The sequence below is a fragment of the Odontesthes bonariensis genome, chromosome 24 (genome assembly GCF_027942865.1).
Source record: "Odontesthes bonariensis isolate fOdoBon6 chromosome 24, fOdoBon6.hap1, whole genome shotgun sequence".
Taxonomy (NCBI): domain Eukaryota; kingdom Metazoa; phylum Chordata; class Actinopteri; order Atheriniformes; family Atherinopsidae; genus Odontesthes; species Odontesthes bonariensis.
In genome coordinates, this window is record NC_134529.1 from 29,054,541 (window position 1) to 29,082,520 (window position 27,980).

General features: G+C 42.7%; 1 protein-coding gene across 1 annotated transcript in view; it reads left to right on the top strand.

Moving 5' to 3' along the window:
- Nucleotides 1-26,508, top strand: part of LOC142375062 (heparan sulfate glucosamine 3-O-sulfotransferase 5) — a 94,458-nt gene extending 67,950 nt beyond the window's left edge. The window contains exons 3-4 of the mRNA XM_075458981.1: nt 15,424-15,565; nt 23,993-26,508. Coding sequence (XP_075315096.1) covers nt 15,459-15,565; nt 23,993-24,923 — 1,038 coding nt within the window. The 5' untranslated portion in view covers nt 15,424-15,458 and the 3' untranslated portion in view covers nt 24,924-26,508. The remainder of the gene's footprint in view (nt 1-15,423; nt 15,566-23,992) is intronic.
- Nucleotides 26,509-27,980: the final 1,472 nt, after the last annotated feature.

Below are 27,980 nucleotides of genomic sequence, written 5' to 3' on the forward strand. Positions count from 1 at the left end.
CCTGATAGTTGCTTGGAGAAGAAGTGGCGGATGCGGGTACAGTCTTCCTGTAAGGTAAGTGAAAGAGATTGTGGCAAGGTCCACAAAACACACAAAAAAATTGAGTTACATGAAAAGGTGACTGGTGTTGTACCATTTGGGAGAACAAACGAAGGGCGACCCGAGGAGAGAGAACTGGAGCTTTTAAGCAAGAAGCACAGAATCAGCGACAGTTGAGGAAGACGAGTAATCAAAGTAACACCAGCCACCACGCTCACCAGGAAACAGGAACCATAAACACCAACAGGGAGACGACATGGAAAAACCCAACAACAAACCCTGACACCTTTACTATAAAAATACTAACTGTGGTAGATGCAAAACCGCAACATGAGTAAATTATTCAAAATAGCATACATCATTTTACTTTGGCGCTATAAAAGTACAGTTTGACTGTGTTATCCAAATACAAAATAAACGCTCTGTATTCAATGATTACATTTTCACAGAGATGTCTTCTGTTGTTATATTCACCAGTTCGTTGGAAACTTTTTTATGCAGTCAGTTTTATCAGACAGTTGTTGAATATATCATTTCAGTCATCACACTGAAACCTTTTCTAGTCGATCGGCAGTTGCAATTCATGGCGAATAGTTCTTTGTTGCACTTTTAAATAGATCTATTCAGGGTTTCTTGAACAATGTTGGCTGCATGCAGTGTTTCAGTTCAGCCAGTTGGAAGCTGTAGCACCAACAAGGAGACTTCTGTCCTCAGAGGTCCAGCAGGAAAGAGAAGATGGTGAAAGCAGTCTCTGTGGTCTTACTGAGTGGATTCAAGGGTGTGGCTACCTGGAAAGGAAGTCACGGACTTCCAGAGTAAAGTCCAGTTTCCTCCACAGATGAATGACTTCAGTTTGGAAGGTGCCCAACATTCTGCATGATGTAAAACCATCAAATCAAATCAAATTTATTTGTATAGCACATTTCATGTACAAACAATTCAAAGTGCTTTACATAAAATAAAAGCATTGCAGCAGGGAGTGCAAGAAGCATTAAAAATACATAAAATAATATAAAGAGAAACAAATAAAATCATTTAAATGAATTTAAAATCAGGCAACAGTCATGCTTCTCCATGTTTAGTCTGGACTCTGGACTGGACCAGCTGACCTGAGGCCTTGGATCTAAGAGCTCTGCTGGGTTTATATTCTCTGAACATATCACAGATGTATTTTGGGCCTAAACCGTTCTGGGATTTGTAAACCATCAGCAGGCTTTTAAAATCTATTCTGTGACTGACTGGAAGCCGGAGTAAAGATTTTAAAGCTGCTGTGATGTGTTCAGATCTCTTAGTCCGGGTTAAAACTCTAGCAGCAGCGTTCTGGATGAGCTGCAGATGTTTAATGCTCTTTTTGGGAAGTCCAGTTAAAAGAGCGTTACAGTAATGGAGTCTACTGGAGATGAATGCATGGATGAGTTTCTCCTGGTCTTTTTGGGAGAGGAAACCTTTAATTCTGTTGATGTTTCTGAGATGGTAAAAAGCTGCCTTGGTGACAGCTTTGATGTGGCTGCTGAAAGTCAGATCTGAGTCTATCAACACTCCGAGGTGTAAGGGCCCGAGTCTCAAGATATTTACCAACGCTGACCCTCTTCTCTTTGCTACCAAACAGAATGATCTCAGTTTTGTCTTCATTTAATTGTAGAAAATTCTCTCTCATCCAGGTGTTTACTTCCTCCAGACACTGACACAGTACGTCTGCTGGGCTGCAGTCGCCATGGTGACAGAGACACAAAGTTGTATATCGTCTGCATAACAACTAAATAAATTTTAATTCTAATTTAGACCAAACTTTTCTGGGTGGATCAGACTTCTAAGAAGTGCAGATAAAAGAGCATAATGCCCATAATGTCAATTATTCCATCTCAAACTGTATCCATTATTTTACGTTATGATGACATTTGGTTCTATTCTCTTCTGCTGTGCACCATTAGTAAATCACAGGCTCTTGAAGATCAACAGGTCTACTCAGATGATTCATGCTGCTTTTGGTAGACTGCTTTGGTCATTATTTAAATGAGCAGGACATCAACCACATCATGACACTCCCATCAGTTGTTCAGTGCCACATGTTAATTTGCCTTGTGTAGTAAATCTGGGCCTAAAACGATAAAACAACATTAATTTGAACAGCTGAATAATTATTTCATATTTTCTTCTCATTGAAGAACTCATTTTGAATTAAAGTGTAACACTTTATGCAAAGTTACTGTTTCACTGCTGACAAGTCTAAACATTTGATAATGTATCACACACATGGATTAGTTGCTTTTTTGTGTAAATTCTTTAAAAGTTTGACCTTGTAACAAAAACTGTCAAATGTGGTGGTATAAAAGTAAAAAAAAGTACGGCGCCTCCTCTGCTTGGCATGTGTGAATTATGAGGGGGGACTGCTATGGTTTAACAAGGACATCTTTTTTTTTCGCCTAAAAGGTGCAGCTGATACGGGAAAAGGGCATAAAACTTTAAAAAAAAAAAAAGCATAAAACTTTTTTTTTAAAACATAAAACCGCAAAGAATGCTTTCTCTTTCAGAATCTGTGGATTGTTGCTAAATTGTAAGACAATGACCTTTCATAGATTAATTTTGCAGTAATATGATTACTTCTTTCAAAAGTAATAATAACAGTTAAAAATTTGAACTATCAATATGGCTTTGACATTTTAGATACCTAATCTAGAAGCGGTGTAAACGGTCCCATCTTTACATGAGAATTAGTCTTGGTTGCTTTTCCTACTCTCAATGCTGGAAGTGAAGCTTTTGTGTTGTAAGAAATATTGAGGAGCTATTATTCCCTGCATTTGTCTGCTAAGGCAAAGTTAGTGTGATTAGCGGTCAACTCTTACTTTAACTACAAAAAAAGTGATAATGAAGACATGAGAAGAGTCATACAGTTCGTCAGTTCTCTAATGTCTTATCCATTTCTGCACAACAGCACACTGAAAGCCCGCTGAATAGGGAGACTGCAGAGTCTTCGTGAATCACGTGAAGTGTAGAAAATGGCATTGATCTGACTTGATAAATCTTGGCACAGAATGGCAGTCCCGGAAGCATGAGGATTCCCCTTCAATTCAATTCAATTCATTTTTATTTATATAGCGCCAAATACAACAAATGTCATCTCAAGGCACTTAGATAGTAAGTCCAATTCAAGCCAATTGGAATTCAATTAATTAATAATAATCATAATTCATAAAATAATCCAATTCGTTCATATAGAGCCAAGTCAAAAACAATTTCCTAGCTAAGAAAACCAACAGATTGCACTGAAAACTTTTTGTTTTTCGGTCCAATCTCCCGGCCTGAGCGTGCCTGAGGCGACTGTGGAGAGAAACGACTCCCTTTTAACAGGAAGAAACCTCTGGCAGAACCAGAACCAGGAAGGGTGGCCATCCACCTCCACCAGCTGGGGTTTGAGAAGACAGAAAGGGGGGGAGGGGGCGGCGGCGGCGGCGGCGGCACTATAACACCATTCAAAGGATATCTGTTGGAACAGGGAAACACGAGTTAATGACCACAATAATATCACATATACATAAAGAGAGTAAAGTGAGGAAAGGTGTGACAGATGAGGCCCCCCAGCAGTCTAGGCCTATAGCAGCTTAACTATGGGATGTTTCAGGATCACCTGAGCCATCCCTATTCAAGGTAAACACAAGAAACTTGTGCTAACGAAAAAATAAATAACAAAATAAAGGACCAGACTCAGTGAGTAATTCCCTATACTCCCTATAGAGATCTGCTCCTCACACCACAAACAGCCAGCTGTTGCTGCACTGTCGTCCCCTGGAGTAAGTCCCAGGGCGCCACAATTAATGTGTGAGACGTGTTCAAAAGGGATTGGTGGCATTTCTGCAACTGCAGTATTTTCAGTAGGCCTAATACTATGAATAAACATCAAAAAGGAAAAAAAAAATCTATTAAGAACCTATTTCTATTATTTTCCTTTTGTGCCCCTCTAAAAATGAGAGCAGGGTGCATATTGTTGGCAGAGCACAGAAAGTACCCTAATCACTGAACAGGTTTCTATAATATCTCACTGTGTAAAGGCACTTTTTTGTTAAGTTCATGTATATCATGTTTTAGTATTTGGAAACCCGTTATAGTTATTTTTGTACCTGTAAACACAAAACACACGAAAGAGCCAGTCAGCATTTTGTCAGGATGGGGTGGGGTGGTAGGACACGGATGCGGACTCAGAGGATGTAGAAAGCAAACTTGGTTTTATTTCACAAAAACAAACGTTAAACAAAAGGCGCGGCTGAGCCGGATGACAAAAAAACTAAACTGTGGAAAATAAAACATTAACAGGACTATGACAAAAACAAAAGAAACGACTAAGCATGGCATGGAAAAAAAAACCTTAACTTTACCGTGGAGACGTAGCGTGGCATGAGGGGTGAAAATCAGGTAAGGTAGGGTAAAGATCCGACAAAGAAACAGGGGAGCCTGGAACCTAAATAGGGACTGAGTGATAGGTGAGTGAGTGCAGCTGAGGGGAAAAACAGGTGAAGTGAGGGGAAAAGCAAATGGCAAAACATGAACCCAAGACATAAAACCTAAAACATGATAAAACATAAAACTAAAAACATGGGGAAAATTTCATGGGCGTGACACATTTACCTCGCTGTGTCATTACTCTTTAGTGCTGCACTTTTCTCAGACTCAATAGTAGGGGTGTAACATCTACTTGACTTAATTATTGAATTATTGAGGTCTCTCAAGTCTCCACAGCAGGGATAAACCATAACTTACTCATCTTTTTTCCAATTTTCCATTGTACTACTGTTCCCTGATTACCACATGACCAAAACTTTTGCCAAGTTGTTTTTATAATATAGTGGCCATGCTTGCACCAAACTAACTGTAGCTTATTGAAACTGTGTGTTTCAGGGTTTCCTGATCCTTTCTTTAAAGGGGAACTCCGGGGCATTTGAAGCGCAATCCCATTGCTAGAGGTTGTCAAATACTGATAGTAGGACACAGAGAGGTGCAAATCGGCGCTCCCTGTGCGGCGATTGCGCTGTTTGCGCAGCCTGTCATGCGAGGCTAATACGTGGTGGCTAAGGGGCAAGTGCTAAACCTTCCACGTAAAACAACAACTTGCACACTGCAGAAACATCACACCACTTTATAAACCATCCGACAATAAAGTCACAAGCCTTACCATCAAAACCATATGCATGGTTCTCACATTACTGGCATGGGGACGTTACAAAACAACTTTATAAACAGCATGTCACTTACCGGTTGTCGGTATGCTCGCGCATGTGAAAGCCCAAAAGAGTCAATGGACGATACTCCCATATACAAAACAATTATCTTCTCTAGAAAAACTGCGTTCAAGTATTTAAAACATTACAACAATACATGCCCAGTAATATAAAGTGGTGTGACGTTTCTGCAGTGTGCAAGTTGTTGTTTTACGTGGAAGGGTTATTATTACCCATTGGCCACCACGTATTTGGCTAGCATGACAGGCTGCGCAAACAGCGCAATCGCCGCACAGGGAGCGTCGATTTGCTCCTCTCTGTGTCCTACTGTCAGGATTTGACAACCTCTAGCAATGGGATTGCGCTTCAAATGCCCCAGAGTTCCCCTTTAACCAGACCGCATACAGTTTTAAGTTGGATACTGTATGAAACAGGACAGCTGCAGCTGAAGCAAACAAACAGCACAAAGCCAGTGAACAGACCCCGTAAGGGCAGCTTAGATCAAGCTGGTGGCCAGGCAATGGTAACATCGTTAAAGTCAAATTAGTGTACAGTACGCCTACGTTGTTTGGTGCTTAATATGATAAAAGTCACTGAAAACCCAATAAACATTGAGCCTTTACATGTACCAGGGCCCTTTGTTAACTCCAGTTAAACCCTAAGTATAGCATGTACAGACATTTGAATGGATACATGTCATACCTCTGATGCAAGAGATGCAAAAATCTTTTTAAAGCAGAGAGTGTTTTAGTGAACTGAGTTGGACTTTTAAACTTCAAAATGAAAACAGTCCGACCGAGACTGCCTTGTGGTAGGGATTGCGGTACCAGATAAGTGATCCAGAAGGAGCAAACACTCGTATGATTTAGTTTAAAAAGCTGTCCTCAGACCCAGAAGGCACTCTGTAGGCAGTATAAATTGTCTCAATTGGATTCAGGCTGCCATAGGCAACCGGTGGACTTCAATAAGTAACGAAGTGTTGTTTTTGGTTTATCAACATGACAGATCTCGTTCTGGAGCATTCTCAAAAGGTTTCCCTGTGCATGCTGGCAGACCTGCAAGTAGAGCAGTGTTGAGGTGAGAGGTTACCAGGACCTGTACCAGGAGTTTGAGTCTAGTGCCGAGCCAACTCACAAAAGGACCCAAAAGCAGACGCTGAAACAACAAAGGTTGGGTTAAAGGAGAATTCCGGTACTTTTACAAACATATCCCATCTGTTGGAGACCAAGGAAAGTTTGCCAAAGGGAAAAACACGAGAAATTTTCATGCCCGCAGAGCAAAGTTGTCCGATTGCGCTGATTTCCATGAAAGCGGGCTCTATCGGGCAAGCTTTTAACCTTTCCTGAGGCTCTTAACGTGTATCAAAATACTTTTGACCGAATTGGCCGTGGTGTCAGTAGCAATACAATTCAACCCAGGGGCTTACATACCATTAGCTAGCACAGACATTATACATTTTGAGATTTCAAAAACAGTGTACTTACCTTTCTCAGCTTCCGTGTTCCACAGGCGTGCGCACAAATTAATCGATCACCGAAGTCATGGCCGCAGTGGGGGAAGCAGATAGGTGTGGCTGATGGATAGTTGTGGTGTCCAAATGGTGGGGTCTCATGGCAGGTTGAGAACCAGATCAACCAGGGGTTTTTGCCATGGACCCCCTGGTCGTCGGTTTGTAACCTTAGCAGCTCGCTCTGCTGTCATCCATTGGGCCCACACCACTAAGTTTACGTGTCATCGCACCATCACCCTCCTGCAATGCTACTTTTGGTGGCCATCCCAAGAAATGGACACAAGGGACGGTGTGTCTGCCTGCACCACTTGTGCCCGAAATAAAAGTCGCAACCATCTTCCGGCTTTCTGCAACCCCTGAAGGTCCCCAGTCGGCCATGGTCTCATATCTCTCTGGATTTCATCACCGGTTTTGTTTACCTCCCTAACAAGGTAAAACATTCTCACTATTATCGACCGTTTCTCTAAAGCTGCCCATTTTATCCCGCTAGACAAACTGTCATCATAGGGAAATAGTGTCAGACCGGGGGCCCTGATTCATCTCTCAGGTAGGGAAATCTTTGTTATCCTCCGGTTATCATCCTCAATCCAATGGACAGACGTTGCATTTAAATCAGGAGCTTGAGGCTGCCCTCCGCTGTGTCACGTCCAACAACCCCTCCTCCTGGAGCTTGGATAGTTGCTGAGTGACATTTGAACCTTCTGATTATATTGAGAGACTGACCAAGTGTGCTTCATTTAGACCCATTTGATTTTCAGAGTTGAGCATCTCATTTCTGAGTTCCAGATACTCAGCATTTGTTTTATAGTTTTATAGTGTTCTTTCCTCCTGATGCTTGCCACCTGGTTAACATGTCCTTGCCATAAAACCCTACGTGGAGTTTAAATATATCAACATGTGTGAGAATCTGCTTTCCAGACAAGATAAATAACCACGGGGAGCAGAAACAAAACTTTTTTGTTGAAACACGAGTTTTACCAGAATTGTAGATAAGAGCTGTGAAGTTTGCTTCAACATTTTCTATTTTTCTATTTCTCTGGCGTATATGATTCTTTGTAACTGTAAAGCACAGCTGCTGTTTAATCTCTGAGCTCTCCAACTAAAACAGGTTGCTTAAGAGTGCAGACTTTATGGAAGATAAACTGCTCAATTAATAAATCTGTATTTGACCCTCTTAGGCTCACTGGCTGCTCTTCTTGTTGTAACTCCTTGATAGGTCATACAATTGATTTCTATGTACACTTATGTATCATTCATAAAAACTGTGAAGCAAGTGGAGCCCTGTATTCATTAGGACTTTAGCCGCATTTGGACAGAGCAGAGCTAAAGAACGCAGTTCTAAGAACGGTCCTCCTTGAATTTCGTTCTGATAACTGCCCTTCCCCAGCGGAACTGTTTCAGTCTGCATTCGCACTGAGTCGGGACTGATGGGACGCAGCCGTCTGTGACAGTGACGTGTTACTTTAGCGCCACATTCAACAACAAAACAAAACAAAACCCGGTAAAAGTAAGGAGAGAAGAAAAAACACCACCAAGAAGCTAACATGGAGAGCGGGGAGGCCACCGTATTCATGGTCTGCATGATGGTGATATTAATCATGGACGATCACATGGGGCGTCTAACATGGAGGCTGGAAGAGCTCACAGAGAGAGTCAGGAGACGAAGGATGGAGCGCAGGCCATACTTCTTGGTTTCATGAAGGAAGGAGAGCAGAGCGCCGCAGACAAAGGAGACCACGTGGAGGTTTAACTTATTAAACACGCCAAGGTTGTGTCCGTGTCGTATGAGGAAACATTTCAGCCTGATAACATGACAAGGGGCGGAGCTACCAACCACCAAGGGGCGGAGCTACCAACCACCAAACACCTCCGTCAGATGTGTTCCTATAGAACCCAGAACAGACCCTGTAACACCGCATTATGTAATAACGCCGCATTATGTAATAATGTAATAAATTTGCACGCCATTATGTAATAACTGCCGCATTTTGTAATAATCTGCCCCATTATGTAATAAACTTCTTGAACGCAATATGTAATACATTTTGCCGTATTATGTAATAAGTTATTACATATTGCGGTTGTTACTACATAATGCGGGTGTTGCGATTTTTTTCTTTAGCAAAATGTAACAATTGGTGCATTATGTAATAACCAACTGAAATTGACATTAAAACAGCAAAATAATGTGTATTTTACTCAAAATGAATGATCCTAGTATGTCACAATGTGGGACCTATGGCGACCACATAACTCTACAAAGGGCTGCTGAGATTTTCAACGTTCAGTTTCTTGTTGTCTCCTCACTAGGTGTTGATGCATCTTCCATTATATCTCAGTCTAATAGATATTGTGACAGTTGTCCTTTGTTAGCCCTTGGACACATTGTTGAGGGACATGGAGAACATTACTTAAAGGTTGGGTAGGGGATCTTTTTCTGGAACATTTTTTTACATATTGTTTGAAATACTCTTCACACCCCCATTGCAACCAATTAATTAAAAGTTTTGACACAAATATGAAAAGTTTTAGTGGCCTCTAGAACGTACAATCTAGGAAAAACAGTATCCAATCAAACTGAACGGACCGTCAACAATGATTGGATTCTGATGCGTCTATCAAACTGCAATCTGCTCCTCCCTCCCCCTCCTTCCCCCTGTGCGCGTACCCTGCTCCGTGAACGAATTACGCGTCCAGAAGCTTGGCAGGAAGCTAAACTAGAGCCAGCTTGGCTAGCACCTAGCATTATTAAACGTATAGTTAGCATATACTAAATACTAAATACGGCAACGATCGATGCGTGCTGTCAGAACAGCGCTCGTGCGCGTACATGTACTCTAGAGGCGTGGCTTCGGGGGGAAAGTGAAGAAAAGGGTTGGGACTTTTTACCTGTGTATTTTCAAAATGCAGCTTCGCTGGACTCAAAATCCAGGATCTCCTACCCTACCTTTAAGTCTGGAAGGATCAGTCTCTTCATTTATTGAAAACATCTTAGAAGCAGAGAGAGAACGGATAATTCAACATAAAAATGAATCAGACCAAGAGAGTGATAATGAAGAACTCACACCAAACGACAACACAGACAATGAAACTCTTACTGATGGACCACACGATGATGCCACACTGAATGAACCTCACAATGATTCCCAACTAGATGAACCCCAAAATGATGTCCATCTAGATGATCAGTCCAACGATGATGCTCAACGAGAGCAAGATGATGTCCAGTTGTGTGGACCTCCAGATAATGATGCAGAAAACAGAATGCATGGCACACCCATCTTGCCTACAGAATTGCTGTCATTTATCATCCAGTTGACCCTTAATGCAGACTCCTCAATGCTCTGGGCATTTAATAGAGTTTCTAAACTTTTTCGAGATCTTGCAGATCCGTTCCATCCGCAAATCTACATTAGAGAAACTTTAGCTGACACCCTAAACTTGGATTATGATCATGACAATTCCATAAGCATAATGAGGCTCTATAAATCCGCTGGACACAGTAGTGGTCTTGCTATTAGACTGAGGGAGCTATTCAGCCAAAATAGCAGGTGGATGATGGCCTGGCTTCTGATAAAGCACATTGGCCATGGTCATCTTAAAATCAAGGACATTTTTTGGAAACCTTAGGGCTATATTTTGTTTTGCATTGTAGGTAGATTTTCATGAGTCTCCCGAGTTCAAATGTAGATTTTTAGATGGGTTAGTTGTGTGGTTACATGTGTGCCATGGCCTGTAATAGGTCTAGAACATTGTTAAATTTTACGTTTCCACTTTATTATCCACTACAGTTCCATTGTGTGTGTGTTAGGCTCTATGCTGTGGCTGGATTGTTTTTCATTTAGTTGATTGAGATATTAGGCCTATTATCAAAGATTGCCATAATATTTGCTGTTCATAACACATTGCTCATCCATGACGTCTGTACCTCTACAGGATGGTATAGTATTGGGCTTTAGAGAATAAATCATTTGAAATAATTAACTGTTCGACATCAGTCATTTGTTCTGCAACTATTTTTTGTCTCTTACTCTGGGTTTGCATGATATAGGCTATCCTACATTTTTGTGTCAGAATAATACTTAGTATAATTTTGTGACACTGCCAGTGCTACATTAATGCAGGTACTATTACTGTAGGTGTTATTGGAAATATGCATTATGAAGAAAGGTTAAGGTTACATGGAACATGACCTTTATTGAATAGGCTAGACTACATGGTGTTGTTGTGCACAGCCCATGTTTAATTATTTGGTGTTGTATGTCTTTTCTTTACTGCTGCTTGAGCATAGACAGAGATTTAGTTGACAATTTTCTAAATTGGTTAACTATCAAAAGCACTTACCTCCAAACTTGATCTCATGACTAATCTAACTGCAAATATGAATTAACCCCTTGTATGTTTAAATGAGCACAACCAAAGTTAAAAGGTGGATTGCTACAATGTAAGCTGAGCAATAGTTGACATACTGTCCTCTTAATTATTATTTTTGAGTAAAATACACATTATCGTGCTGTTTTTAATCAATGAAAATGTCAATTTCGGTTGGTTATTACATAATGCACCAATTGTTACATTTTGCTAAAGAAAAAAATTGCAACACCCGCATTATGTAGTAACAACCACAATATGTAATATCTTATTACATAATGCAGCAAAATGTATTACATATTGCGTTCAAGAAGTTTATTACATAATGCGGCAGATTATTACAAAATGCGGCAGTTATTACATAATGGCGTGCAAATTTATTACATTATTACATAATGCGGCGTTATTACATAATAGTGTTACAGACCCAGCTGAGGAGAAGGAGCTGAAATGGTTATAGGAACTCAGGGCGATGGTCCCAAGTTCCTGTATGTGCAAATGCGGGAAAAAACGGCCCTATTCCTGAAAAGGTTATAGGAACTGCCAAAGGTTCCTACAGTGGGAATGCGGCTTTTGTTGTATCTACTGAGTCCCACTGCTGAGTGGGAACTATTCCACAGTATTTGGCCTGCACTCCACACGTATTAATGAGTCTGATTGTGTAGTTTAAAAAAAAGAAGTGTGTGTTTGTGTGTGTGTGTGACTAACTATTAAAAGTATTTCTAGTTATCAGAACAATTTTGTGTAGCAAATATTTTTTAGTTTTCTGATGAAGCAGTATGCCATTGACCATACTACCTTAAGCAGCAAATTATTACACTATAGGAATATTAGATCGATGACGATGCTAAAATGTCAGATTATAAAAGCCTAGATCAGAAAAAGTTGAGATGGTATGGAAAATGCAACTTGAAAAAAAAAGAACAGTGATTCCTGCATTGGCTTATTTCACTACTGACAGACTGAACATAAAACATTTTACATTTTCTCTCATCAACTTCAATTAAAGTGGTGATATACATTCATTTTTGCATTTCAAGCCGACAAAAGTTAAAAGGTAATAATAATAGGTGATGTCAACAGATGACTGTAATAACAATTTCATACAAAAGCAGCATCCCTGAAAGGCTTTGAAGAGCAAAGCTGTTCAGAGGATCTCCAGTTTGTCCACAAATGTGTGAGAAAATCATTTAACTGTGTAAAAACAATGTTCCTCAAAGAAAGATTAGAAGGGATATACATGTTTCTCCCTCTAAAGTGCAGAATATCATAAAACCATTCTCGGAATCTGGAGGAATTTCAGTGTGTAAAGGGCAATAAATAACTGAATAAATAAAGTCTATTGTCTGAATCCAAAAAGCCCCCCTCACAGGAGCCTGTCTCTCTGGAAGCCCCTCTTAGGGGGAGACACCATTTGAATTCCTTGAAATCTCAGGGATCAAACATAATGGCCAAAGTGTTGAGCAACTAGGGATCTCTGATCTTTGTTTCAAATATTGCTATTTTGTTCATAAATCCTGATTTTCGGGCCTTGCTTAATGTGAACCAGGTATACAAACCCTCATGGATGTTTCACTTAAGATATCTTGTTCTTAAAAAGAATATATTTGGCCAGTGTTGGGGTGTAGGAAAACAACTCGAATCAAGGTGCTGCATTGCACAAATATCCTTAATGGGAAATTGCCACTGGGTAGCTGTGACACTGAGCTGTAACAAGCAAATTCCCCCCAATTTTTTAGCTCAACCATAAGCGAAAATAGCTGAGTCTTAAAAAGTGACCGATTGAAGCATCACATTCGTGTTTGATAACATATTTTTATCTCTTTGGACAAAGGGGGGGACATATTTTGAAACCCACTTTGCTGGCTCTGTTATATTGTCACGTGTGTTATCTTGATTTTTGCTGATGATTACTTAGTCAAAAACACTTTAATTCTTTGATGACAACCGTGCACCAAGTTATTTTTCAATATTTTCAAGTGACCTGTGACACTTTTTATTCTCTGTAGCATTGTAACAATCTCTGTAATATTAAAGGCTGTCCTCTTTATGAACATGATCCCATGGGACACAAGTTCATGCAGCAGCTATTTACAGTTCCTTACTGAACGACATTGTGGTCATATTTAAGGGAAAGAACAATGACCTATAAGGGCGTTTTATTAGAGGATCTGTTGTATAAAGATCTTTTCCAGGGACGTCCATGCATTTTTCAGGCAGACCATGTAAAAGCACATTCTGCACACATTCCAAAGGCACGGCTGAGGAAGAGGAGGGGACGGGTGCTGGACGGGTCGCCCTGCAGTCCTGACCTGTCCCCAATACAGGATGTTGGAGAATTTAGAAATCAGAAAAATAACACAATGATAACGTTGTACTGTTGTCCAACTTATTGTACTGTATGTTTGCAGGAAGAATTGACCAAAATAACACCTTAAGCTCTTCATCGCATGGTATCTTCAATGCATCTTTCATATGCTGTGAGAGGAACTGACCTGCCCATCAAATAAAAGTTGAAGTCTTTTAAAGTTTTTCTTTTTTTCTCTTTTCCATATGCCTCCTCTTTTTCTGCCAAGAATACATTGGAAAGAGCTCATATAAACAACTTTTAGTCTCATACACTAACTTGAAAGATGGACATGTCTTTCTGCTCAACATAACGTTTCTGATCAAAGAAAACAATTGTTTTTCATATAGATATCACTCAAGTTTATTGATCTGTTCATGTACATTGCATGTGTTTGTTGTATGTTAGCAAGTCAAGTTAGCATAAAGTTATATTTTTATTCAATGCAAAGAGGAAACATGCTCTATTTAAGTTGGAATCAATGTATTACTCCCATTTATTTCAATGACGGGCGGTAATGAAAAGCTTTTCTTCACTAAACGAGGCTCACACAAAGAGCCGTCCCCTGGCTAACTAGCTTTATTCCTCTGCTTTGCCAGACTGATGAAACTGGGATTGCTCTGTTGGTCTCCCTTCAGAGGTCATGTTGGGGCAATATGACAGAAATGTTTCCAGTCACAGGGGGATCAAAAGCCCCCTGCCTTTGTTTCTGAGACTCTGGAACATCAGCTCTGTTGAGAATGGTGAACCATTTTAGACGCAGGATGAGAGCTAAATTCTCCGTTTCACAATAGAGCCTTGATTCCACGATGTAATTTACCTGGTTTCACTGAACTCAGTGTGCAGATGCAGAGAGAATCTCCTTTGATCACAATGAAGCGATCTGTTTTTTGTTTTAGTTAGAAAGGATATGGTGCCCCCTTTTGGAAGAAGAGCCAAATTATTTCATTTTCTGTGAGGATGAAAAGAGTAATAAGGATGAACATAATGGGACTATTTATATAAGGAATGTTTAAGTCATCTTTTAGCTTAAGGTTTTTAAGATGAACATCGTGAAGTAAGGTCTAGATTAAAACAATAAAAAGGTTCAGCATGAAAGAAGAAATGGAGCTAGTTCTACAAACTCATTCCATCCAAACAACTTGTTCAAACCAATTCCATTGATTAAAAAGCATATCATGCCTAGCTGTTTGGGAGTTTTATGAGTAGGAATCAAACTTCCAGCATTTTCCAAAATATTAGGACAGCGTGTAAAATGTAAATAAAAATGAAAGTCAGTCCTGAGTTTACATGAATACAAGACAACATATCAAAACTGGACCTGTATGATTTTGAACTTTGAAAAACAAAGGCCCATTCTGAAATTGATGCAAGAAATACACTGTAAAAAGTATCTCCAATTAATGCCCAAAGTAATAAACTGCCTGAATAACAAATGCTTAGAATCAATATTGTCTGTCATTAATCAATCATTCTTTTCCCTTTAAAACTGCTTTTACTAAATAAGTGACTTCTATGGAGGTGACGGTGATGGAGATGGCGATGGATGGGTGGGATGTTAGGCGTGGGGGGGTTGACAGTTATAAACAAAACATTCTATATGTCATTAGAATGAATAATCTCCACCTTTATCTCCAACTTCACTGAACAGCTGATAATTCTCTGATTAGCTATTCTTTTCAGAACATATATATATTCCACTATTAATCATTACTGCCTCTTCAACAAAACCATATCGCTTGTGTTTGAAGTGTTGAACCTTTTTTAGTTTTTCATTTTTAAGACTAGTCCACATTGCACACCAATGAATTAGATGAAATCTGGTTCTCAACTTGCTGATGTAACTCAGTGGTATATGGCAGATGAGCATTGAGTGTGTGTTAATGAGCATGAGTCAGTCTCTTCTGCCGTGGTGAATAGTGCTTTATGGACTGTGCTCTCTGCAGGCTGAGGACGCAGTCCTGAAGATTGATGGAGGGCCATGCTATTCAAACAGCAGGCATTGCTGAAACAGAAGCTCTTCGTTGTGGGCAGCCTCGCTATTGGAAGTGTCCTATATCTCATGGCCAGGGTCGGGACTTTGGATAAGTAAGTCATCATTGTCAGATTAAAGACATACATGACTTTTATTTGAAGTAACTTAAAATATGATCTGACATTTTATACTCACCCTCTCTCTGAATCTCAGTATGTATCCCTCCACTTTGTTCAAGTATTTGGTAGTGTTACTTCACACACTCATGATTTGTTTCCATTTTTGATACACATTTAAGAAATTAAAGGGTGAATGGCATGTTTTTTCCACGTTTTCTGCTTTGACATCAATGTTAAACCTCAGTACTTTTATGCATAAGTAATGTGTTTTATCCAGTAGTGGGGAACTCTCCCGACTGTGCGACTGTTTTTATGAACAAGCCCCAGTCCAGTCCTGGCTTTGCAGAGAGAGGCTATTCTAACACTAAAAGGGCACGAGTGTGAAACTAAAGCAGCAAATGAAATGATTTGAAATGTCTGTTATGCTGGCATTAGGCATACAAATGCATTTTAGTACATCATGGGTACACTGAGTAAAAAGGCAGCAAAGGGGACTAATGGTATATTGTGTTAATACTGAACTAAAAGTATCCACTTGTTGCTTCAACATCGGCAACATTCTTTTGTGTGTGTCATCAATCAAAGAAGTTACAACAGTTATCCAAGATGTAAGTATCTTGTTGAATCTTCTCCATGGTACATAAAGTGAACATATACAGAAGTAAAGAAATGTTCTCAACAGAGAGAGCTGTTTTTCTCTCTGTCTCTTGTAATCCATGCTCTCATGTCCTGTGTTGTGGCAACTGGTCCAGCTATATGCACACATCAGTGCAGGTGAGTAGCTTTTGTGTCATATTGAGCACTCAAATTTAAAAAAAAAAAAGGTATAGGAGTTCTTCCACTAAGAAAGTGAGGGGGATGCAAACACGTGTCCCTGTGAGTGAAACAGCCTATTAGTGTTGAGATTCTTCTGACAACTCTGGGTTAAATAATCACTGGATTTTATGATGGATGAATGACGGGGACAAATAATAACGGAAGACAAACAAAGCTGTCTGTAGGATCCTAGAGTGTATAATTCCTGCTGTCATCAACCAAGAGAGAGACAAGTAAGCAGAGCTGCAGGACTGCAGGTAAGTTCTGAAAATGTGGATCTGTTAATGGGTTTCAGGTTTCAGTTACCATGGCAGGCATTTTGTTGCCTCTCTCTTAGTGAGGGGAATGAATTCTGAAAATGAAGTATTGCTAACAGGGGAAGACAGAGGGCCTGTGGTAGGAGTGCTACATGTAGCAGAAGGTTTTTGCCCTATGCTCAGAGGAAGCGCTGGCTTGGATGGTGGTGTGTCAGTAACCAGGGAAGGGTGATGGTCACTGAATCATTCAAAGAATTGACTGCTGATTGTCATGGCCTTCTCTGTAAAGAATTTGGCAAAGTTGTCAGCGGAGAGGTTTGTGGTTGGAAGAGGATTGAGTAATGCTTTGGAAGGGGAAAATAGCCTTTGAGTATGGGTAGCAGTGCTGATCTGATGCTGGATGTGAAGGAGAATAGGAGTGATTGATTATCCCATGAGATCAGCTCAGTTCCCAAATTTGGGCAATTTTCTCTCAGCTACTCTTAGATGGACACATAGCTTTTGAAGTGAATTGGTCACCCACGGGTAAGGCAGGTTAGATCAACCAGGCCTGGGGGATAAAGGCCAAAGGCTATCCAGATATGAGCTTAGTGTAGAGCTGAGAGACTCAGTAGTATCATTAACTTCTGGTGAGGAAGGGAAGAAGTGGTACAGCACAGGCCACTACAATGGAAAAGTGGCTAGGAAACATTGTTCGAAGATTGTGCCACAATGAAGGCAGAGGTGTTGAGGGGGATGGTCGGAGGCCCTGAAAATCTGTTAACAAATGATATTGAAAATATCTAATGTAATCAGATTGCTTTTACAACTTGGATGTGAACTGATATTGATGCTGAATGGGCAATGCACAATTTCACATTTTTCTGAGCACTGACTTAATGATGAATGAATTCTTTATTTTGAACATGATATTTAAAAAAAGCCATCATATTAACTCATTGGCTGCCAGCCATTTTCAGTTCAGAGACACCCATACTGCCAAGTGTTTTACAGTATTTTGACTGATTTTCCAAGACCCACAGAAAAGTGTGTCTTATGACTATGTACACACCGAAATTACCAAACGAAAGAGTAGACTCTCTTCTTTCATCAGGAAAAAAAGTTTGTTTCTACCATGTTCAGTCCTTTAGTAATAGACAGTAGAACATAGGTTGGTTTCACCAAAAACAGCTGTTTGACCCAAAAAACGGAGAAAACACGCTTTTTCTTTTTTTGTGCAAAGTGGCACTGCTGCCACCTTGCGGGTAATTTTGCCAGTATATTCTCTGTTTAGCGTTTACAAGCCTAAGATTTAGTGACGAACTCCGCTAGATTGTCCCCCAGCCCGCTCCGTTAAAAAACGCAATTGACGTCTATAGACGTCTTTGGCAGTCAGCGTTTTTTTTTAAATTGACGTCTATAGACGTCAATGGCACCGAAAGAGTTAATATAATATAAACAAAATATCTCTTTATCTAATGCACACATATGCGCAATCTATTCATATATACATATCTATGAATATGTATATATGAATATCTATACATGTCACGCCCAGGGACTCGTTTTTAGTTTTCATGTTTTAGGTTATGCTTTTGTTTCTCAGTCCATGTTTAGTTTTTAGTCATGCCTTAGTTTCCCTGCACTTTGTTAATTAGGTTCACTCACTTCACCTGTGTTTTTTCCCTCAGCTGCACTCACTCTCCAATCACTCTCACTCCCTATTTAGTTTCCTGCCTCCCCTGTCAGTTGGCCGGATCTTTGTTGATGGTCACGTTTGCCATCCATGCACGATTCCTGCTCACTCCATGTTCCTTGATATCACGAAGCTAAGTATTTATTTATTCCATGCCATGTCCGTTTGTTTGTTTTGGTTATAGCTACGTTTTTCTCCGGTTCAGCCGTGTTTTATGTTGACACTTTGTTTTTGTTTAATAAATCTACCTTGTTTTTGGAAAGTCTGCATCCGTGTCCTCCCTTCCCCACACACCAACCTGACAGAAAGATCCGCCCATAAAATGGACGCGGCGGACTCGGACAAATTCTGGGATCTCTACGAAGAGTTGTTTTTAAGTATTGAGCGGGGCTCCGCATCGGAGAGACTTTGGGTGGCTGGTAAGCTACTGGCGTTCCTGTCGGTGAGGCGGGGGCTCCGGGGGTGGCATGATAACCTGGAGGGCGCTTGGGATCATGCCAGGACTGTTCACCGCGCTGCTTCATTGGACATTTTTGGCTTGGAGCCAGAACAGGTAGCTGCACGACTCACAACCTCCCTCACCTCTCCAGTTTTTCATTCCAGCACCCCCAGCCACAGTGTCCAGAGACCCAGCACCCCGAGCTGGCCCCAGCCACAGAGGCCGCAGGGCCTGACCCCGAGCCTGACCAAGAGGCCGCAGGGCCTGACCCCGAGCCTGACCAAGAGGCCGCAGGGCCTGACCCCGAGCCTGACAAGAGGCTACAGGGGCCGACAAAGCCTCAGAGCCCATGGGGCCCCGGCCCATGGACTCACCTCTTCAGGCCCCTCCCTCCCACCCCCAGACGTTGGATGTCTGGGATCCATCCCTTGAAGGGGGGGCTCCCCTCCCGCCGGATGTCCGGCCGACCGTGGGACGGTCCCCGGCTCCTCCTCCCGTCACGCAGACGGAAGTCTGGGTGCCAACCGGACCACCGCCTGCTGCCATGTCGCCGGGGGGTCCGGGCGTCTGCCGGACCACCGCCTGCTGCCACGTCGTCGGGGGTCTGGGCGTCCGCCAGACCACCGCCTGTTCCTGTCACGCCGTCTGCAGTCTGGGCGTCCACCAGTGTTTTATGTTGACACTTTGTTTTTGTTTAATAAATCTACCTTGTTAATATATATTAACCTGTTTTCATATGCATATATTTATACATTGATCTATACCTATTTACAACTTTTCAAAAAATGGCTTATTTCACTATATTCAATGACCCTGTCCATCCATTATCTTCCACTAGTCCAGGGATCGGGTCACGGGGGCAGCAGCTTCAGCAAAGAGACCCAGACGTCCCTGTCCCCGGCCACTTCCTCCAGCTCTTCTGGGGAACCCCGAGGCGTTCCCAGGCCAGCCGAGAAACATAGTCTCTCCAACGTGTCCTGGGTCTTCCCCGGGGCCTCCTCCCAGTGGGACGGGCCCGGGAGGCACCCTAACCAGATCCCCGAGCCACCTCATCTGACTCCCCTCGATGCGGAGGAGCAGCGGTTCTACTCCAAGCCCCTCCCGGATGACCGAGCTTCTCACCCTATCTCTAAGGGAGAACCCAGACACCCTGCAGAGGAAACTCATTTCGGCCGCTTGTATTCTCGTTCTTTCGGTCACTACCCACAGCTCGTGACCATAGGTGAAGGTAGGAACATAGATTGACCGGTAAATCGAGCGCTTCGCCTTCTGGCTCAGCTCCTTCTTCACCACAACAGGCCGGTGCAGAGCCCGCATCACTGCAGACGCCGCACCGATCCGCCTGTCAATGTCCTGCTCCATTCGTCCCTCACTCGTGAACAAGACCCCGAGATACTTGAACTCCTCCACTTGGGGAAGGATCTCATTCCCGACCCGGAGAGAGCATTCCACCCTTTTCTGGCCGAGGACCATGGTCTCAGATCTGAAGGTGCTGATTCTCATCCCAGCCACTTCACACTCGGCTGCGAACCACTCCAGTGAGAGCTGAAGGTCACGGCCCGACGACGCCAACAGAACCGCATCGTCCGCAAAAAGCACAGACCCGATTCTGAGGTCGCCAAAACGGACCCCCTCAACGCCCTGGCTGCGCCTAGAAATTCTGTCCATAAAAATTATGAACAGAATCGGTGACAAAGGGCAGCCCTGACGGAGTCCAACCCTCACAGGAAACATGTCCGACTTACTGCCGGCAATGCAGACCAAACTCTGACACCGGTCATACAGAGACCGAACAGCCCATATCAAGGAGTCCGGAACTCCATACTCCCGGAGCACCCCCCACAAGAGTCCCCAAGGGAAACGGTCGAACGCCTTCTCCAAGTCCACAAAACACATGTAGACCGGTTGGGCGAACTCCCATGCACCCTACAGGATCCTGCAGGGGTGTAGAGCTGGTCCACTGTTCCACGGCCAGGACGAAAACCACACTGCACCTCCTGAATCCGAGATTCGACTATCCGGCGGATCCTCCTCTCCAGTACCCCCGAAAAGACCTTACCAGGGAGGCTGAGGAGTGTGATCCCCCTATAGTTGGAACACACCCTCCGGTCCCCCTTTTTGAAGAGGGGGACCACCACCCCGATCTGCCAGTCCAGAGGCACTGCCCCTGATGTCCACGCGATGCTGCAGAGGCGTGTCAACCAAGACAGCCCTACAACATCCAGAACCTTGAGGAACTCAGAACGGACCTCATCCACCCCCAGGGCCTTGCCACCGAGGAGTTTTTTGACCACCTCGGCAACCTCAGCCCCAGAAATGGGAGGCCCCACGTCCAAGCTCCCCAACTCTGCTGAGCCGCCGGATGGTGGACCAGAATCTCCTCGAGGCCGTCCGGAAGTCGTTCTCCATGGCCTCCCTGAACTCCTCCCAAGCCCGAGTTTTTGCCTCAGCAACCGCCGAGGCTGCGTTCCGCTTGGCCTGTCGGTACCCACTGGCCAAAAAGGCCCGATAGGACTCCTTCTTCAGCTTGACGGCCTCCCTCACCACTGGCGTCCACCAGCGGGTTCGGGGGTTGCCGCCACGACAGGCACCGACCACCTTACGGCCACAGCTCCGGTCGGGCGCCTCAACGATGGAGGCACGGAACATGGCCCATTCGGGCTCAATGTCCCCCACCTCCCCCGGGACATGGTTGAAGCTCTGCCGGAGGTGGGAGTTGAAACTCCTCCTTACAGGGGATTCCGCCAGCCGTTCCCAACAGACCCTCACAATACGTTTGGGCCTGCCAGGTCTGACCGGCTTCCTCCCCCACCAGCGGAGCCAACTCACCACCAGGTGGTGATCAGTTGACAGCTCCGCCCCTCTCTTCACCCGAGTGTCCAGGACATACGGCCGCAAGTCCGACGATACGACCACAAAGTCCATCATCGAGCTGCGGCCTAGGGTGTCCTGGTGCCAAGTGCACATATGGACACCCTTATGCCTGAACATGGTGTTCGTTATGGACAGTCCGTGACGAGCACAGAAGTCCAATAACAGAACACCACTCTGATTCAGATAGGGGGGGCCGTTCATCCCAATCACGCCCCTCCAGGTCTCACTGTCATTGCCCACGTGAGCATTGAAGTCCCCCAGCAGGACGAGGGAGTCTCCCGGAGGAGCACTCTCTAGTGCCTCCTCCAGGGACTCCAAAAAGGGTGGGTACTCTGAACTGCCGTTCGGTGCATAAGCACAAACAACAGTAAGGACCCGTCCCCCCACCCTAAGGCGGAGGGAGGCTACCCTCTCGTCTACCGGGGTGAACCCCAATGTACAGGCGCACAGCCGGGGGGCAATAAGTATGCCCACACCTGCTCTACATCTCTCACCGCGGGCAACTCCAGAGTGGAAGAGAGTCCAACCCCTCTCGAGGAGGCTGGTTCCGGAGCCCAAGCCATGCGTTGAGGTAAGTCCGACTATATCTAGCCGGAACCGCTCAGCCTCGCCCTGTCCCTGTCCTCCACCCCAAAACATGCAATCCAAATATTCATGCCTTCACAACTCAAAATATTTAACATCAAACCTGATCCAAATACTGCTTTATAAGTGTTTTTTTTTTTTTTTATAATAATTCTTAAACTGGTTTATATTTATCAGCTATGTACATGCTCGTCGTTGTTGTTTCTACTTTGTTGTTGTTTTTTAAAATTCAACTCTCCCCTCAGGTCATAACCTCCTTCAGGTTCTGTGAATCTTTTTTTTTATATATAATTTGTGCATTGCATTGTACATCATTTGACCAGTTTAACATTTGACCAAATCCATATATTTCAGCAGATTTGACTTGAAAAATAGGGAGTTTGTGTGCTTCACCTTATAAACTATCCATATTGCTCTTTTTTTGTAATGTGCATAGTGGATGTAGTGTGCTTTATGTGTTATGCCATATCTCCACACAGCAATTCAAGTACAGTGATACCATTAAACAGTATGAAATAAACAATGTTTTCTAGGTCAAGATGTACCTGGTTTTTCCCAACACTGCAATACTCTTTGCTATTTTTGCTGTCTTAACATGAGCCTTCCAGCAGTTTTATGATCCAACGTCACACACAAATTTGTACTCATACACCCTTTCTATACACTTATTATTGACCATTACTTGCACTTGATTAATTAGTTTTCCTTTTCCAAACCATATCATTTTTGTTTTGCTTAAATTTAATCACAATTTGTTCAAATCAAATCACTGTTTCAACCTGTTCATTGGTGTTGTGATTATCTCTAAAAGCTGCTGTGAACTCTCATCAGAGCAGAAGTCATCTTCAAATAATATAAATTTCAGTATGTATCTTACATTAGTCATTTATGTATTATATGAACAATTTTGGACCAAACGGGACACCACAACATACTGTATGTCCTTGCAGTTTGATTTGTATTCACCTATTTCTACAAATATCTGCCCCTTTCTTAAGTAGCTCATTACCCATTTCAGTCAAAACCCTCTCATTTATACCTCCATCCATCCATTTTCGATACCCGCTGAGCCTATCCCAGCGGTCAATGGGCGAGAGGCAGGGTACACCCTGGACAGGTTGCCAGTCCATCACAGGGCCACACAGAGACAAACCAGACAAACAACCACACACTGTGCTTTTCACCCGCTTTATGTAAAGGTATTACTTTTGTTCTTTTCATCTCGTTTGAAAAGACAAGTTACAGATATAAGTTAGTGGTTTTCCAATTTCTTCAATAAGCTTGTCACATCAATATCATTCCAGTCAGCTGATGTTTCATTCTTGCATTTTTTTTTAAATGTCGCAGATTTCTTTTCCCACAACTGTTCTAAGAAAGATGGAGCAAGAATTCCTTTCGCCAATATTTCCCTCAACCCCTTCTGATTCCTGATTACCTTCCTTTTCAGAGGGGCAACATTGTCCAGTGCTGTACGCATTGAAACTATAGTGCTGTCAACAAGAGAGTCAAGTGTTGATTTGTAGCCTCAGGGCTTTAACTTCCTCCACCAAGCTCATTATTGTTTTTTGCTGTTCTTGAACAACACAAACCCCCTCCATCTGCATTACAGGGATCTTTTAATGTCATCCACCTCTTCGACAGCTGGAATATTCTTTTTACAGGCATTCTGTTTTGTTTTGAGACGATAATAGTTTAATCAGTATTGATTTCATAATTAAGAAGTTCTATTGAATTTGTTTAGATCAAAACTGTCCTTTTTTCCTTCTCTGTTTCAGGCTACAGCCCATATACCCAATGGAGACCAGATATCCCTCTTCTGAGCCAGTGGAAATCCCTCTCCGAACTCTTCAATTTAAGCGTGGGCTGCTTCATGAATTACGTAATGGCAATGCCACCAAAGAGCAAATCCACAGGCACAATCTGGTCCAACAGCTGCCTCGAGCCATCATCATCGGGGTGCGCAAAGGGGGGACCCGTGCCCTACTGGAAATGCTCAACCTGCATCCAGCAGTGGTCAAGGCCTCGCAGGAGATCCACTTCTTCGATAATGACAAAAATTTTGCCCGGGGCATTGAATGGTACAGAGGGAAAATGCCTTTCTCATTCCCTCATCAGATCACCATTGAGAAGAGCCCTGCTTACTTCATTACTGAGGAGGTTCCTGAACGCATCTTCAAGATGAACTCCTCCATCAAGCTGTTGATCATTGTCAGAGAGCCCACCACCAGAGCTGTGTCTGACTACACCCAAGTGCTGGAGGGAAAAGAACGTAAAAACAAGACCTATCACAAGTTTGAGAAACTGGCCATTGATACCAACACTTGTGAAGTGAACACAAAGTATAAAGCTGTCCGGACCAGCATCTACACCAAACACCTGGAACGTTGGCTGAAGTATTTTCCTGTGGAGCAGTTCCACATTGTGGACGGAGATCGCCTCATTACTGACCCGCTGCCGGAGCTGCAGCTTGTCGAGCACTTCCTTAACCTCCCCTCCCGGATCAGCCAATATAACCTGTACTTCAACGCCACCAGGGGATTTTACTGTCTGCGATTTAACATTGTCTTTAGTAAGTGCCTGGCCGGCAGCAAGGGCCGCATCCATCCTGAGGTGGACCCATTTGCAGTGGCTAAACTACAGAAGTTCTTCCACCCCTTCAATCAGAAGTTTTACCAAATCACTGGCAGAACATTTAATTGGCCATAATAAAATTGTGGTCCCGCCAATGATATTCCTTGATATGTTTTTTTTTTTAGATATCTCACAAGACATGGATAAAACTTTCCTTGAATTTAATAACTAGCTGCACGGTGGTGTGGTGGTTAGCACTGTCGCCTCACAGCAAGAAGGTTCCAGGTTCAACTCCCAGATGGGGCCTTTCTGTGTGGAGTTTGCATGTTCTCCCCGTGTATGCGTGGGTTCTCTCCGGGTACTCCGGCTTCCTCCCACTGTCCAAAAACATGCATGTTAGGTTCATTGGTGACTTTAAATTGTTCTTAGGAGTGAGCGTGTGTGGTTGTTTGTCTCTGTGTGGCCCTGCGATGGACTGGCGGCCTGTCCAGGGTGTACTCCGCCTCTCGCCCATTGACTGCTGGGATAGGCTCCAGCCCCCCCACGACTCGACCAACGGATTCAGTGGTATAGATAATGGATGGATGAATTTAATAATCGAAAACAATTTTACCAAATACAAAATAGGTTTGTCTTGACATTTGCCAGAATACAACAAACTTGCTTGATGGTTTGGTTTGAAGATTAAGTTCAAAGCACTTGGTATTGCAGATTAATTCACCTGCCAGTGTTTTACCTGTGGGTAAAAACCCTCTGAGCTGTGAGATTAACTAAAGAGGTTATTTTTCAGTCTATCAAGCAAAGATATCCATGCTGTTAAGATAGGCATTGAGTGTAATGAGTTATTAAAGATAAAATACCTTTTAGATGACGAAATGACATCTGATAAACAACAAAAAACAATTTGTCTCCATCATATTGTGTGCTTGAACCCAACTGCATGTGCAATCCAGATGCTATGATATCATAGTCGACTGTTATGTTACTTGTCTGTTTGTTCATTATCTTTTATTTGACAATAAAATTAAAATATTCTTTAAGTAATTTGTTAAAAGGTATGCTCCTTTAATTATCAACAAAGTTACCAGTCTGAAGAGCAGACTAAACTTATCATATCTTCTAGGCTTGACTGTCACCATGTCAGAAAACCTCAAGGAATTTAAAGCTGCCGTCGGCAACTTTTTTTTAAGTCATATTAGCTTGAACTGTCATGGGATTCTGAAAGTAGAATATTAAATAGGCTGTTTAGGAAAAATCCCGAATTCTGTAGCTCCCTCTAAAGCCTGTAATCGTGCTCGCAAAAATCGAGCGCTCCCGGCTGTTTTTAACCAATCACGATGGGTTTATTATTTATCTATTATCTGAGCTGAACAGTCACCAACCACGTCTTCCATGCTGAGCGTGAGTCTGCCCCAGCTTGTGTGCGCGCACACTGGCGTGAACTCACGTGCACAACCTCGTCCACAGAGGGGGAGGGACCTGAAAGTTGTATCAGTTCGAATTTTCCGACTTTAGACTCAGAATTTTGAAAACCTGCCGACGGCAGCTTTAAGGCTTGAGCTTGTTTTTATTTTCTTTAAGTGTGCACTTTTTTCCCCCTGCAGCTCTTTCACCTAGTTTGCCCAACAATGATGCAAAAAGCCGTAGTGAATAACAAAAACGTTGTTTTACATGATCATGAGCAAAATTGGTTTATTTCTGTGCAAATACTTTCTGTATCATAGTGTGTTGTTAATAAAAATGTTAAATTAAACATGTAAACATTTGTCAGATGACTTATTGTAAAATGTTGAACCACTCAAAAGGAGTGCTGCAGTTCAACACAACTACTCCCTAACACTGCCACTGTTAAATTAGTGAGAAGGTGATATGGGTAATTGCGAAGATACATCATGTCGTCTTATGTGTTGGCAGGAAACTGCTGCTTTTGGAAGAAATGTCCTTCAGAGTCAGCAATCACTATCATCTGGTTAACGTGTTTGTTTGTTTTTTGGTGTGAAGTTTGCCAGAATGCTTAAACAAGATGGAGAAAGAAAGAGAAAAATATATCTATCTATATCTATCTATATAGATATATATATAATAGAATAGAATAGAAAAATACTTTATTCATCCCCCAATGGGGGAAATTTAAATAAGTCAAGTAGCTAAAAAAAACATAAATATTTACAACGACTGTATATGAACAACAACAATAATAATAATAATAATAATAAATACTATTACTTCTACTACTAATAATAATAATAATAAATGACTAAATAAATAAATTTGAGAAGAACACGTCAGCATCACTGTTAAAAAGCCTTCTGGCTGTGGGGACAAAGGCCCTCCTGAAGCTCTCAGTCCTGCAGCCTCTCACTGCAGCTGCTCCTCTGTCCTGCAGCATGCTGTGGAGAGGATGTTTATTGTTCTCCAAAACAGAATCTAATTTCCTCCTCATCCGTTTCTCCACCACAGCACAGAGAGGGTCCAGCCTTCTGCCTACAACAGAACCAGCCTTTTTCACCAGTTTGTCCAGGCGCCTACAGTTTGTGTCTGTAGTGCAACTCCCCCAGCAGAGAACAGCATAGAACAGTGCACTCTCAATGATAGTGTGATAAAACATGCACATCATGTCACTGCTGAAATTGAAGGACCTGAGCCGTCTCAGGAAGAAGAGACGGCTCTGGCCCCTCCTTCTATGTTGGCAGACCACTCCAGTTTATTATCCAGCACCACCCCCAGGTATCTGCAGGTCTGAACAGTCTCTATCTCCCCTCCATCAATGCAGACTGACTGGCATGGAGTTTTAGATCTCCTGAAGTCCACCACCAGCTCTTTGGTTTTGGTGGTGTTCAGGAGCAAACAATTCTTTTTGCTCCAGCCATAGAAGAACTCCACAAGGTCCCTGTACTCCTTCTCCTGTCCACCGCGCACACATGCCACAACAGCCGTAATCAGAATACTTCCTAATGTGGCAGGACTCTGAGTTGTACCTGAAGTCCGATGTGTACAGGGTGAAAAGAAAAGGAGCCCAAACAGTACCCTGCGTAGCCCCAGTACTGCATTCCAGTGTTCCAGAATATACAGAATATACACTTCCTGTTTTATTTTGACACTTAGGACTCAGACCTGAGCGCTTCAGGGAGAAATTGTCTAGCTATTTCATTACTCTACATGGTATTTCCTTGGCTTCTAGTACTACAGTGA